The sequence below is a fragment of the Anser anser genome, assembly GCF_964211835.1.
Source record: "Anser anser genome assembly, chromosome: 4".
Lineage (NCBI taxonomy): Eukaryota > Metazoa > Chordata > Aves > Anseriformes > Anatidae > Anser > Anser anser.
In genome coordinates this window covers 20,872,344-20,885,801 of record NC_139724.1, presented here as the reverse complement: position 1 = coordinate 20,885,801, position 13,458 = coordinate 20,872,344, and the positions used below count along the sequence as shown (strand labels likewise).

The 13,458-nt window shown below is 38.9% G+C and overlaps 1 protein-coding gene across 14 annotated transcripts in view; it reads right to left on the bottom strand.

The window, feature by feature from the left end:
* Positions 1-13,458, bottom strand: part of CFAP97 (cilia and flagella associated protein 97) — a 29,634-nt gene that overhangs the window by 11,039 nt on the left and 5,137 nt on the right. For 5 of the 14 annotated variants that reach the window (XM_083834280.1, XM_083834278.1, XM_083834281.1 and 2 more), the window contains 3 exons: positions 11,556-11,641; positions 9,036-9,920; positions 8,859-8,930 (listed from right to left, as the gene is read on the bottom strand). In XM_083834280.1, coding sequence (XP_083690406.1) covers positions 8,859-8,930; positions 9,036-9,920; positions 11,556-11,641 — 1,043 coding nt within the window. Of the gene's footprint in view, positions 1-8,858; positions 8,931-9,035; positions 9,921-10,573; positions 10,842-11,555; positions 11,648-12,274; positions 12,450-13,458 lie in introns of those variants that run through there. The other 9 variants (XM_083834275.1, XM_083834286.1, XM_083834274.1 and 6 more) reach the window with 6 other exon arrangements.

The window sequence follows — 13,458 nt, the reverse complement described above, 5'->3', positions numbered from 1 at the left end:
AGCTGATTGTATTGCAGAACTGATGCAGCAAATATTGCCACTTTTTAAAAAAGAGTTAGTAACAGTATCCAGAAATCAAAAGCCAAGTAGTTCATGAGTTTTGGAATTCCTCTGGAAATTAGTAACTTTGTACCATCAGTATGCTAGCTGGTATATGCCAGAACTATCCCTAGGGCACCGTAACTGCAAGGCTGTTCACGTTAGCAAGTACCATTTTATTAGTTTGTCAAGAGAAGGTGCAAGTCACCTCAAATCCAGAACACAATGCAAAATAGTGCAGATCAAGTGTAACAACCAACAGATTAATGAAGTATAAATGCCAATAAACATCTTTATAATTTAGTAAGTTATTCTTAAGGGAAAATTAGTACAGCTATCAAATCCGTTTGGGGAGACAAACCTGGGATAGGACTCATATCTGGATAAACCTACAAGAGACGAGAAGAAATGCACAGAAAATAACTAGCACCACACAATTCACAGGGTAACATCAAGCAGCGGTACACTTCTCAGTGTAAAAAAAAGAAATATATCCTTATGGGAACATGCAAAACTAGCACTGCAGTACACAGTTGGTAGACAGTGACTTGTACAACCACCTGAAGACGACATTTATTACGTATCACATGTAGCCAAGTTACATAACTGATAATTTTATTACAAAGCTATAAAAGACACAATGTCATCTTTTGCCTTACGTCCATTGCATTTCATAGATTGAACGAGACCATGTCACATGCAAGAGTGGCAATCAGGTTGTAGCAAAGAACAGCTGTTCAACTGTTGTCTTGACCCTGCTTTTTGCCCCAATGTTATTGTTGATGCAGTCTCTTACACAAGACATTTAAGTTTCTAAATAGCTATCTGCGCAAATTCCAAGTTCTGTGAAAGGTGTGAACTAGTCAAACTCCATTTAAAGTAATGGCATTTTGAATTAGAACATTTTTATTTAGAAATACTGGATTTGTGTGTTCACCGGTACATGATTGCTTAAATTCTCCATAAGGCAACTAGGTATACGTTGGTGGAGAGTGTACAGTCCTAATAAACAGGTATGAACTGTACACATTATTTACATTTACTAAGTAAGTGTAGAAACTGACCTCACTGCTGCCAACAGCTTTCTGTCTAGTCCTGAGGTTAAATGCTTGCTAACAATGATAGAATTAAATAAACCACAAATTGGAAAAAAAAAAACCACATTACAGGAAAAGTATTAAGAGCACCACAAGAACTCTGCTGCGAAGTTACTCATTGAAGCCTCAGCAGACAACTGCCCAAACCCAATCACTATAACACAGCAACTTATCAAGAGTTTAGATGACTCATGAATTTTGCACCGAATTTCAGACCGGATACAATAAGTACAGCAGCAAGTTTTCCTCAAGGGGCTAGGGAGAAAGGATTAATCTGAAAGTCTCTAGTTCCTCACTACTTGCTTCAGTTCCTCAACAGATCTTTTTATAGCTAACCTTCTGCACGGCCTAAAGAAGAACTGCCTTTGAAATTTTGCAGGCAGCTCTCTGCAGCAACAGTGCTGCAATTCACCGAGTCATTGGATCGGACAACACATGAAGAGTTGTTGTTCTGTTGTTCTTTGAGCTGCAGAATTAACAAATCAGAATTGTGTTTTACTGAGTTAAGCTCTGTTAACAAAGAATTTAAGCCTCAAATACCACTTCAAAACAACCGCTAACTGATGGAAGCTCCTCTGTATCCTTTTTTAAGTCACAGTAACTGCAACACTGTTCTCCTCAGGAACCCTGTGACAGGAAAGTTTAAAAGTTTATTAAAAAAATAGTGAAAAAGAAGATTAGCAACAGAATGCATACTGCGTAACTTTCTGAAAGACGATCACAAATATGGAGTAAGTGCCTCTGCCTATCAAAACAAGGAGAATGCAAGGGACATTCATAAAATCACTGCTCCTTAAACTATAGGCAAATCAGCCACAGGAGCAATCAAACAAAGCAGCGAGCTCAAGTTTCTGTAGGTTTTCCTGAAGCAGTGGTGACGTTATTTCCATGGTCAACCAGAGTCCCAGTCTATCACTTTTGGCAGAAGTACTCAACTGTGCCTGCAGTGAGGTTTCTGACCCTGTAACTCGTAATCATCATCATCAGCAATAGTTTACTTCTCAAGCCACCTGGCTGAAAACCTGACCAGCCCGCACTATTATAAGACACTGCTTACAGTGTCAGATGTTCCTATTCCCTGCTCACTTACTATGACACAAAATTATATTATTTATATCAGGAACTGATGTCCAATATGCATTGAATGTGCTTCAATTTTCATGGCAACAAAAGCCATGCTTCCACAGGAATGGCAGCAGAAGCCTAAGTGAAGCCAACAAAAGCCTACAAGAACAGGGAGAATTCACCATCAACAAACAACAACAAGAGTCAAGATCCCACATAAGAGGTAAATGCATTTATTTTAAATGCTATTAAGTATTTCAGGTACAGTTAGTGTTAACCCAAGTATTTGTGCTTCAAAAGTTATTTGAGCAATTTAGAATCATTGAACAGCCTGGGTTGGAAAGGGCCTTGAAAGATCACCAGGTGCAACCTTCTTGTTGATTTAGTCAACAACATATCTGTGCTGCTGTTTAATCACAACACATAAGTGTTTGACTGTTTTTGCAGTGGCCAATGATAACGTGAGGCAAAACTAAAGCTTCGGGTTATAATTTAAGGTTCCGGAGCATTTGCAATTTGTCCTTCTCCTCAAGTCTTGGAACAATTAAATATGATTTATCCATATCTTCATACTCTACCAATGAGTAATAAGTAATTTGTCTAAATCCCTACTGACCACTTCATGGTTATCTGGACCATAAACCAATAATTTGGGGGAGAGGAGTAAACAAGTAGCAGCATTTGCATAAAGACTTGCACAGTGCTACTTCTCATCTGCTGAAAAGCCATAAAAGAAATTTCTCTGGTATTCATGGGATTTCTATGAAAGCTGGTTTCCATGGAGAGACACCTGACTTTCTTTAAAGCGATAAACAAGCTGTTTATTGCTTTCAATTTGTGAGCATTGAAACGACCTTGCAGACTAAAGACCACCAAACCTTACACGAAATACAAATGATAATTAGCAAGTCAAATGCATTAGGACAGGATGATACAGCTCTCCTAATGGCATTAAGGCTAAAATTAAAATTGTGCATCATTCACTCTCTTGCAATCCCAGCAGGAAAATGCATTTAATTGCTTCAGTGCTTACACTTTTGAGTTTTCCTGGTGTTTTGTTTTATACTGGTCCACTACCATATCTGTGACAAATCTGAAAGATATGAAAGGATTAAATCACAGTTCCTCAGAGATGTCTAATAGGTTCAGTCTGAATCTATTCCCCTGTAGTACTTCTGTGCAAATATTTCGTTGATTATCCATTACTTCATGCTACAGAATTTTTAAAAATGATTTTGGAGAATTCCTGGTTTAATGCTTTTGGAAGAAAAGGAAAATACGATTTTCAAGTAAAAACATTCCTATTTACCAATGTATGCTTAAATAGGGCTGCTATTTATTCTTGATGTCATAAGAAAGAGAACAAACACCATAGAGGTGCAGACAAATTTCACAAATTATAGCCAAGAAGTTAAAGCAATTGCTACATGTTCAGTTGAAGCTGCTATTTAATTTTCTACAATAGCCTTATTCAGAAACACAGGGCTTTTACTTTCATAGTAATGATATTTACATCACAGTGCTTTTCACCAAGTGATCTATAATTTTTTTTCCCACAATAGAAAATCTCAGGCACAGAAAAAGCAAAATGATTCATCAGAGAGCATATAGGTCAGTGAGAGCTTCAAGGATAGAATTCAGTCTTCAGTCTGTGGCCCAACGTCCTACTTACCCTATCACACCACCTCCTCAGGTTAATAATAGCTAATACCATGGATTTACAAACTAATTCTCACAGACACTTCTGTAAAATAAGCAGGTATCAACCCCATTTTACAGAGAAGAAAACACAAAGTACTAAATCTTTAGTACTTTAAATACCTTGCACAATCCCATTACAACTGCATTCATACCCCGTGTAAATTCAGATAAAGATATATACAGCATTTTTGCCAAACCACTCTGAATTCTGAAGTCCAGAAACCAAAAGACTTGTCTGAAGCCAGAGAGTAAGTCTGTGGCACAATGAAATGAAAATGGAGGGGTGCTTAATTCACAATCTGTGCCTAACACATCTCTTCATCTGCATAACGGTCTCTCCATACTTAAAGGGGCCGTATAAAAAGTATGGAGAAGAGCTCTTTACTTGGGTAGACGATGATAGGACAAGTGGGAATGGTCTTAAACTAAAAGAGGGGAGATTTAGACTAGACATTAGGAAGAAATTCTTCCCTTAGAGGGTGGTGAGGCCCTGGCACAGGCTGCCCAGAGAAGCTGTGGATGCCCCATCCCTGGAGGTACTCAAGGCCAGGCTGGATGGGGCTTTGGGCAACCTGGTCTGGTGGGAGGTGTCCCTGCACATGGCAGGGGTTAGGTACTGGGTGGGCTTTAAGGTCCCTCCCAACCCAAGCCATTCTATGAAAACCTAAATTCCTTAAAATAAGTCGGGATATTGGATCATTGACATAGAATCAAGCAAAACAGCACCAGAAAAATCTCAAGATTTCTATTCCCATCTTTCTAACAAGCAGCTTTAAGTAAACACTTCCAAAAACAAATTTTGGATACTATTTCTTTACATTGGCATATTTCATTCCCTCCTTGTGTTCAGACTGCACACAAGTACAAAAAAGAAGATGACAACTCACATTTATTATTATGGGTGCTGAATATTGCCAAGTCAGTTCTTATTCTAATTTTCTAAAATATCTCTAAAAGAATAGTGTATATATAAAAAAAATCTATGTAAAACCAGGAAACAACCAAAGAACTACATTTCTACTTCAAAAATCATAATCACACCTACATGTTTTCCACACAGATGGGGGGGAAGAGTGAGAAGTCTGTAGAAAGACAAACCTTATTAACACTGAATAACTGAAATAGTGCGTGGCCACATTGGTAAGATATTTAAATTCCAGCACAGTGTGGCCCCGCAGCTCCAATGCTACAGTAATTCCTATACATCACACATACGTGATATGGCATGTACCATAACAGCAGTGATCAGCTACACGGTATCAGTCTTAGCATGGTAAAGCAATAACATCAGCCTCCTAAGCATTGTCATTTTTAGACAAAGACAATTCAAGCATCACTGATGACATTTAGCATTCATATACATTTTAAATAGGCATACTACCCAAATGGCAAGTAATTTTCACAAGCAGGAAAAAAACCAACTAAACAAGCAATTAAACCCTTCAGGGATTCATAACTACTAAAGCAGTATCATGGATAAACCCAATAATCTTTATGCACAATGCAGAGATAATTAATAAGCAAATCATAAAGTCCAGTAACCTGAATAACATGACCCAGTTGGGCCTAGGTTGCACCATGACCCAGGCTGGTTTTAATACTCCTGTCTCTGCAGTCACAGGGTTCAGTACGACTGAGGCACGGAGGGAGCTGCAGAGGGGCTCTCCCTCCCACCCCACCTCCAAGCTGCTCTGCGCTGAGCATCACACAGCTGCAGGACTGATTTGGAAACAAACTACAGCGATCGATGCAATACGTTCCAGGTTTGTCTGTCTGCTCTGCACAACCTCTTTTCACCACACATGCAGTTTCTACTGAGACTCCTCCTGCTGCAGACTGTGGGCTCCACACAACAGAAATGGCGTGGGGAAAGTTGCTGTGCACACTGTATCTTGACACAGCAGCTTACAGATACCTGGGCTCTACGACTTCTTCCTTATCTGTCTTTCCTCATGTTGCATCTGCTCTCAAGAATATTCTGTTCCCATGCCCTGCCTTCATCAGCCTCCTGCAAAGCCACAGCAATGCAGCCGCACAACCAGGAGGTTCCAAGAACTGCGTGTTTCATCTCACTGCTTCCTTTCCTGTGGAACAGAGCTTGATTCCAGCATAACAAATGTAGGGACTACGTTCATTGCTTTATTTGTCTCTGGCAACATGCAGAACCTGCTTCTCTCCAGTTATCAAGCATAATCTTCAGTTCACTCTCAGCTACAGTTACCAAGTAAGTTTCTGCCATTTTGACTAAAACTGGTTCAGTTATTTTCCATGGGGTGAACCGAGGCCTCGCTGCAAGCTGCAGTACTTGGAAATGCTCACCTCAGTAACAGCACACACACACACACAGACAACTTTTAGATGTAGCGACCAAGTATTGTCACTCGTGTTTATCAGTTTCTCATTCACACTTCTTATCACCAAAAATATTTCTAAAGTATTAGTGATAGAGCTGCATGGTAATTCCCAACTAAAAGCATTCAAATAGCAATATGCTGCACGCAGAACACGTGAATTAAAACTAAAATTATGTTATCTGTGAGACTTCAAATTATTCAGAATAGCATAACTTAAATTTTGATGCCTATCATGAACAAACATAGCTTTAGGAGACAGAAGGGCATAGGTTTTTTTTAGTCTAAATATGGATTTTTTCTGAACGCTTATAAAAATGGAATAGTTTGTAATAAGAGCACAAATATGTATCAAGGGTGTATAAGACAGAAGAAAAGCTATAGTAGCTCATTTCTAATTTAGGTGCAAATTTTCTTCTTAATACTTAATGAATTATATTTTAAGATGCATGAACTACCTCTCTGCTTAGTAACCAGACTGCTGCTCTAGACCAAAACTTGCTGTTTGAACATCATGAGCCTTTAATAGATTTCTACCCTTTCTTTGTTCTTATGATTATTTTCTAATACAAGAGATTCAGGTCTTCCCAAGTGTTTACACCACCAATGTATAGATTTATATAAGAATTAATTGCTGCATATCTCCTAGAAACATCACAGTAACAGATGACACTGAAATTCTGCAAATTTCTGGGGACCTTGAGAAATCAGACTCACAAAACTGCTATAAGTCCTTAGACCCAGCTACATTTGACAAAAAAAATTAAACTGTTCCATCAGTATTGATTAGTGGAAAAATTTTATACTTTAAAGCAAAATCTGAGACATCCTGAAGATCATTTAAACACTGATTCATGCATTCAGAACTGTTCTTCAAGTGAGAACAGTAAGTCATGTTTATCAGAACTGGATAGGCACAGACATTTCATGCAGGTTGTCAGGAGGAAGGAGTGGGGGAAAGTGATTCACACACACACAAAAAAGAACAGAAAAACCTGGAAGCACTAACTCAGAATGAGATTAGCTCCTATTTTCCCAGACTAGTTACTTTCCACCATTAACAATCCTGCCCCATTTAAACTTCAAAATACCCAAAGTAATTAAGCTATGTTGTGCTTGCCAACTTGGAGAGGCACTTGGGAGTAATATGCATGTTAATCGGCAACATTAACTGCCAGACTATGAATTCTGCTTCTCATTACTCAATCTTTATTATTGTTATTTAGAACTGGTTTTCAGTTTGGGGAGAAAACCTCCCTCCTTCAAACAAGTTCGTCTCTGAGAATGTTTATTCTGAGCTATAATACCCATTTGTTTTAGGGACGTGATGAATCCTTCCACAATCGCCAGTCATTAAATAGCTTCTTGTTATCAAGAAGCAAAGATGCAGGACATCATTTCAATTGCCTAGCAACACCTCTTCTAACATCACATTTTGACAAGTAGTTGAAGCCTTTTCTAACAGGAAGGAGTTGCTGCAGCACAAGGACTGTCAGAGTCCAGAATCAGCTCTACCTTTCTTGATGGCCAGCTTTGTTCTTCTTACAATCAGAATTTCCATGTAAGTGAAATCCTCATCTCTATTCATAGGAAAGTTAGATGATGCATACAACATATTTTGAAACCTTCCTCACTATAGGCTCAGTCTACCGAGGTACGAGGTAAAGAAAAATGACAAGTAGCTTTCATCATGCCAGATCTATCATAATATAGCAACTAGTGTCAAAATGCACCAGACAGACTATAAAATTCTTACCTCACTTGAGATCAGCAGATTTCTTGAGCTGAGTCTCTTTTATTCTAGAGGGCTTACTACTAAGAACTTGGGCCATGAAAACAAGACCGAAATCATCATGTAGACCTTAAAACACGCATATGAAATTACCCAGTGCTTTTTCACCCCATACAACAAAGGTTTGGGATGAATGCAGCAAAAGAGATACAAAGTTCTCTCCCTCAGACTCCATTTTTAACATGTAATAACTCTTTTGGCAAGAAGTAACCACACAAGTTTTTAGTAAAGATCATCTGTTATTTCTTTCTTTCAAATATCTTTACTCACCTTTATAGTATTTCAGAAGGCTGACATTTCATAAAAAAATCAAATAATTCTGTTTTGCTATCAAAAAAGATACTAGAAGTTTAAATACGTGATTAAATATGTGAATTCTCTATTACGTGATGTGGTTTTGGACTACCTTTCAACTTTGAAGGTTGAGAATCCAGCATTTTATCAGGAAGGTTAGCGTTTTAATTTAGATAATAAATTGTGACATTGCCTAGTAAGCCATGATTTCTTAAAATGCACGTACAGTTTTAGTATTCCATTTGTTAATAAATCAAATCTTACCTGGGAATTTACTGTACGTCTTATTTCTATGTATACACATCTACACGGGCTCCTACATGCTTCTTCTTTCCACTGTACAATCAATACTATATACATACATAAGAATTCAAAGAGTTCAACACAGCTTAATTTTAAACATTTTAACAATACATCTGGCAAAACCCAACCCTTCCCTTCTATTAGAACTCAGTTCTGTATTACTCTCAACAACATACAAATGTCACACTTATTTAAAAAAAAAAAAGTAAGAGTCACCTTTCAAAAGCTGGTTCAGGTCCATGGCATCATGCAAGACTTTTCGACTATATCTGCGATCAAACTCAGAATCTGAGGGGGGGGAAAAAAAAAAAAAACAAACAAAAAACTTATAAGATTGGATTTCCCAGCCTCAGTTTTTAAAAATTATGTTGTACTTAAATTCTTCAAAATTACCATATAGTTCTTGGCTCACATTTTCTTGTCTTTTTATTTTTAATTTCTTATCATTTGAAGCTGCAAGTTCAAAAGACTGGATAGGACTGATGTCTGGAGTTGACAGAGGTGTTACATCGGTCACCGTGTCTTCAGACTCTTCCAAGTAATCACCAAGCTTTGGTTTCCCTTCTGTTTGTTTTATTGCTGACATGAATTTTTGTTTTGGAGACAGAAGAGCCACGCTACAAGCGTTCCTCTTTGAGGAAGAATGTGATGAATCCGATAAACAGCTATCAGAATCTGTATCAGAGCAATCCGTATCTGAGCTCGAGGATGAAGATGAGGAGGAAGAGGAGGAAGAAGAGGAGGAAGAGGAACTGATATTAGTATATTTTTTGCTAGTCTTTTTTGCATTGTTAGACTGCTTAGCAGACTTTGGTCTAACCTTCTGTTTTTTGCCATCGTCACTACTGTCTTCTTCATCTGTATAATAGTCTTCTTCACCTTCTTTAACTATTTTGGGGATTCCAGCCAGAACATTTTCTGGTGTTCCCCTACTTGCTGCAGATATTGTTCCAGATGTACCTGCATTCTCTGAAGCTGGAGAAAGTGACAAAGATGAAGCATCCCCTGGGTGGTCTGTGTTGCTTTCTACGGACTGATCCTTCTGCAAATCTTCCTGCTTCTCTTTGCTTTCCTCCTCACAACAGTTTGCATCCTTTGAATTAGCAATCAAGTCAGGGTCTGAAAGAATCACTTCCTTTCTACTTCCTTTCTCTATACATTCACCATTTTCTTCGCTTTTCTTTTTCTCTTCCTCAAAATCACTGTCAAAGAAAGCATGATCCACTTCACCATCTGATACATCTTCAAAGCGGTCCATACTGAAACACCAAGTGTCTCCTGCAACCATCAGAAAAGGTTTCCAAAGGTTAGCATAAGAAAAGATGCAAGCACACTTTCAGTATAATAGTTTTGATCTTTATTCTCTTAGCTCTAGTAATTTATAATTCTGCAGTTAATTATGTTACATAGCTAGGGACAACTCCATAGTTGAGTTTTACAATGCAATTTAGTTCTACTTTATTGCACATGGCTCACCTATTTCTATTAGGCCAGTAAGCATTATTTCACGGGAACAAAAACCATGATGACCTCAAGACTTTCATCCCCAAGGAAATCCAAACATTTTTGATGGCTACAGTGCCTTAACTACAACAAGCATGTAATTGAAGTGTCTGGGTTTTGTCCCTTTAAGCTAGAACCTCTTTGTATTATTGCTTTGGGTTTTGTTTTAGAAACCTTGGTTCTGTGTGGTGGTCCTCACCTTGGCTGACACAGCGGTCTAAAGTGTGGACTTTCAGAACGAAAAGGAGGTGCTATTTCAACTTACATCAAAGATCCATGGCTCCCTAGGTTAAACTGTAATAGATGTGGGGTGTGTCAGCGTTAATCTTTTAGTTTGGGTCAGGAGCCTGCTTTTCTTGGCAGTTCTTCCTCTACAATGCGCTGTGTAGCACAGTAAGCAAACCTGATTCGTTTCAGATGAAACTAACCTCTAACGTGTGCTCCAGGCACTAACCTAGCGCACTCAGACCAGTAGTTACCGGTCACTCCGTGGCACCGGATAACAGCTCGTCCTAACAAAAGGACAATGAATGCATATAGCACAGGTATCAGGTCCTCAGCGCTGGTACGCTCTACAGATCTGCTCCTGTCGTGTCATACTTCTTCCAGAAATACACGGTGTTAGATCCTATGAAAATCGTGCATGTAGTAGGGGGGATATGACAGTTTCCACTCGTTATTGGGATATATACAGAACTAAAAAGAAAATACAACCAAAACAGAAATAGTCAGTAACATAGACCGCTGTTCCCAGCTAGCTAGAAGTGCTTTTCTCCTACTATTTGTCACAGGTTATATATATATATATTTTAAATGCAATTAATAAATCCATCAAATTCTTCAGACTCAAGGAAACCAAGAACAAAGACAGTAGAAGCAACTATGCAAGGCAGGAGAACGAGAATATTTCAAGAGGTGCTCTCCCTTAAACCCATACAATTTGTTGCCATGGCAAACAAGGGTGAAAAAGGAATTCCTAAGCTTTCTTTGAAAGTGCAAGACTATTCCCAAGAAAGCCTCTACTTAAAATTATTTCAAAATACAAGATTTTCAAAGGTCACTGTCATTCAGTTATCTTGCCACTTCTCAAATACTACTCTGCTTCAGGGATTTGAAATATGCACCCTAAGTACAAAAAGGACAGTATAGAAGTAGAAGGTACGGAATCTCCTGTGGTTTTAAAATCCATGAAGACAAAGAAATGAAGAGATTTAATAAGGTTAGATGTTGTACAAACCTGAAAACACTATGAAAAAAAGCAAGCAAAGGTCAACTTTGGTGGCCTAAGAGAAACTCTTTAGGCACCTAACCCCTCTCAGAACATCAGAACAAAAGGAATAAAACACTTGGGAACCCCTAACTTGAAACGCTACATGGAATTTGGAAACTTTTCCAATGCACGTCACTCACTGCGATCCCTGGCTTCAGGGAAGGTTGCACAGCCTGCAATGCCCAACTGCCACACAAATTCCTGCAAGGCCTCCTGGAGCAGCTTCCTAAAAGGATAATGTATGTGAATATATGAAAACGTACATCACAGAAGAAGAATCAGAAGACAGTAACGTGATTGTTTAATTATGACTGATTGGTAAAAGTGGGCATGTGGCATATTTCACTTGTCTCAAGCACATAGATGAGACCTACGGTTAGCACTGTTGTATGTACAGGAGTACGTACACAGCTAAGGCAACACCAGGTTTGGGGATGGATGCAGACTCACTAGTACAGGTTGAAATACAAAACTGTTGTGTAACCTACTGTTTGCTTCTGTAATGCTGCCCAGTTCAGAAAATGTAACTAAACTGGGATTATATTACAGGTGATGAGATACTAAGTGGTTGCACCGAGACTTCTCAGATGTTTCTTTGCTGAACACAACCTCTTAAGTGAAGAAGGGATTTAACTCAAGATGGTGGCAAAAGGACAGAGAATAGGTGACAAAATGTGACAGGAAACAGCAAGGAGCCCATAAACCCCTGCCCACCTCCAGCACCAGCCAAGGGACACGTCTCCCCACTCCGCGTGACTTACAAATAGCTGAACTATCAGTTTTCCACAAAGCCTGAGCCAGAACTGATTAATGGACAACGACGGCCGTTACCAGAAGAAATGCAGTTTATCAGCCTTACTGTGCCTGAGGAGCAGCAGTCAGTTCAGTGCCAAACGCTCCTTCCACGTTCTGGCACAGCCCCGTAACTACTCCAGCCTTCTTCTTAATGGGAAAAAGATGCGCTACATTGGTCCCTTTCTCTCAGTGACACTCTTGATCATTCACAAACTAAACTTTAATTAATTCTGTAGTTTCTGTTAAAAAACAAATGAGAGGAAACAGATGAAGAGATGGTATTTTTTGTTCCTATTCCCCTCACGCAGCCAGAAGGTCTTTAAGGGAGCAGGAATCTGCCAAGCAGCAGCAATACAGAGTAAGCAATTTTGCTGATGAACCACGTCTAATTTAATAAACAAACTGTGCACACACAGCCCTTTCTATACAGCGTATAATGTCATTTTATTTCTGTGAGAAGTACAGAGTTCTGCTAAGGGAACACTTATTAAAATACAGAACCAACAAGTGAAATTCTGAAATCCCAAGAAACTGTCATCAGGATCAAACACTTCTCATTAACTGTTAGCTCTAATGACCACTTTATTTATTTTCAAAAGATGTATGTTCTCTGTGGCTTCCTGTCATGAAACCCTCTATCAGAAGCAATAAGAAGACACCTTCTGGTTGAAGGTTATCAATTTTCCTTTGTAAGTAATATTGGTACTTGATCTGGAAAGAACTAACAAACCCAGAGAGCTTCTCCCAGCCTGCACAATCACTGCTTCTTCCACAGACACCCCCCTTTCAGCTGGAAATTTCCAGCTCTTCAGAACAGAGACCCACCCTCCCAATCTCAGACATAAAAATAAAGTGTTTGAAGCTAAGGTGCTGGAAGGTTAAAGTGTCTTAATTAAAGTTTTATACTGCCAGTGGCAGATGTTGGTTAGGATGTTCCCAAATCCTCCGGCTCTAATTGTTGCCCCACTGTCAAGGATCCTAACCCCTCATTAATGCTGACTGCCTAATTCTGTGATGTACCTGGAGAGGGTGAAAACGCTAACCACGTCCTCGAACTACCATTAGCAGAATGACAATCTGTAAACAAGTTACAATGTAAAAGCATGCTAATTCAAAGCTGGCCCTTCCCCTCTTTTTCCTGCCCTTCCTCCTTCATTTTTGGCTGACACAAACAAGAAGTGAGCAAATTTGAAAGCATCTAGGAAGGTGCAACAAAATTTCTAAGACGACTGGAAAAGTACAACTTAC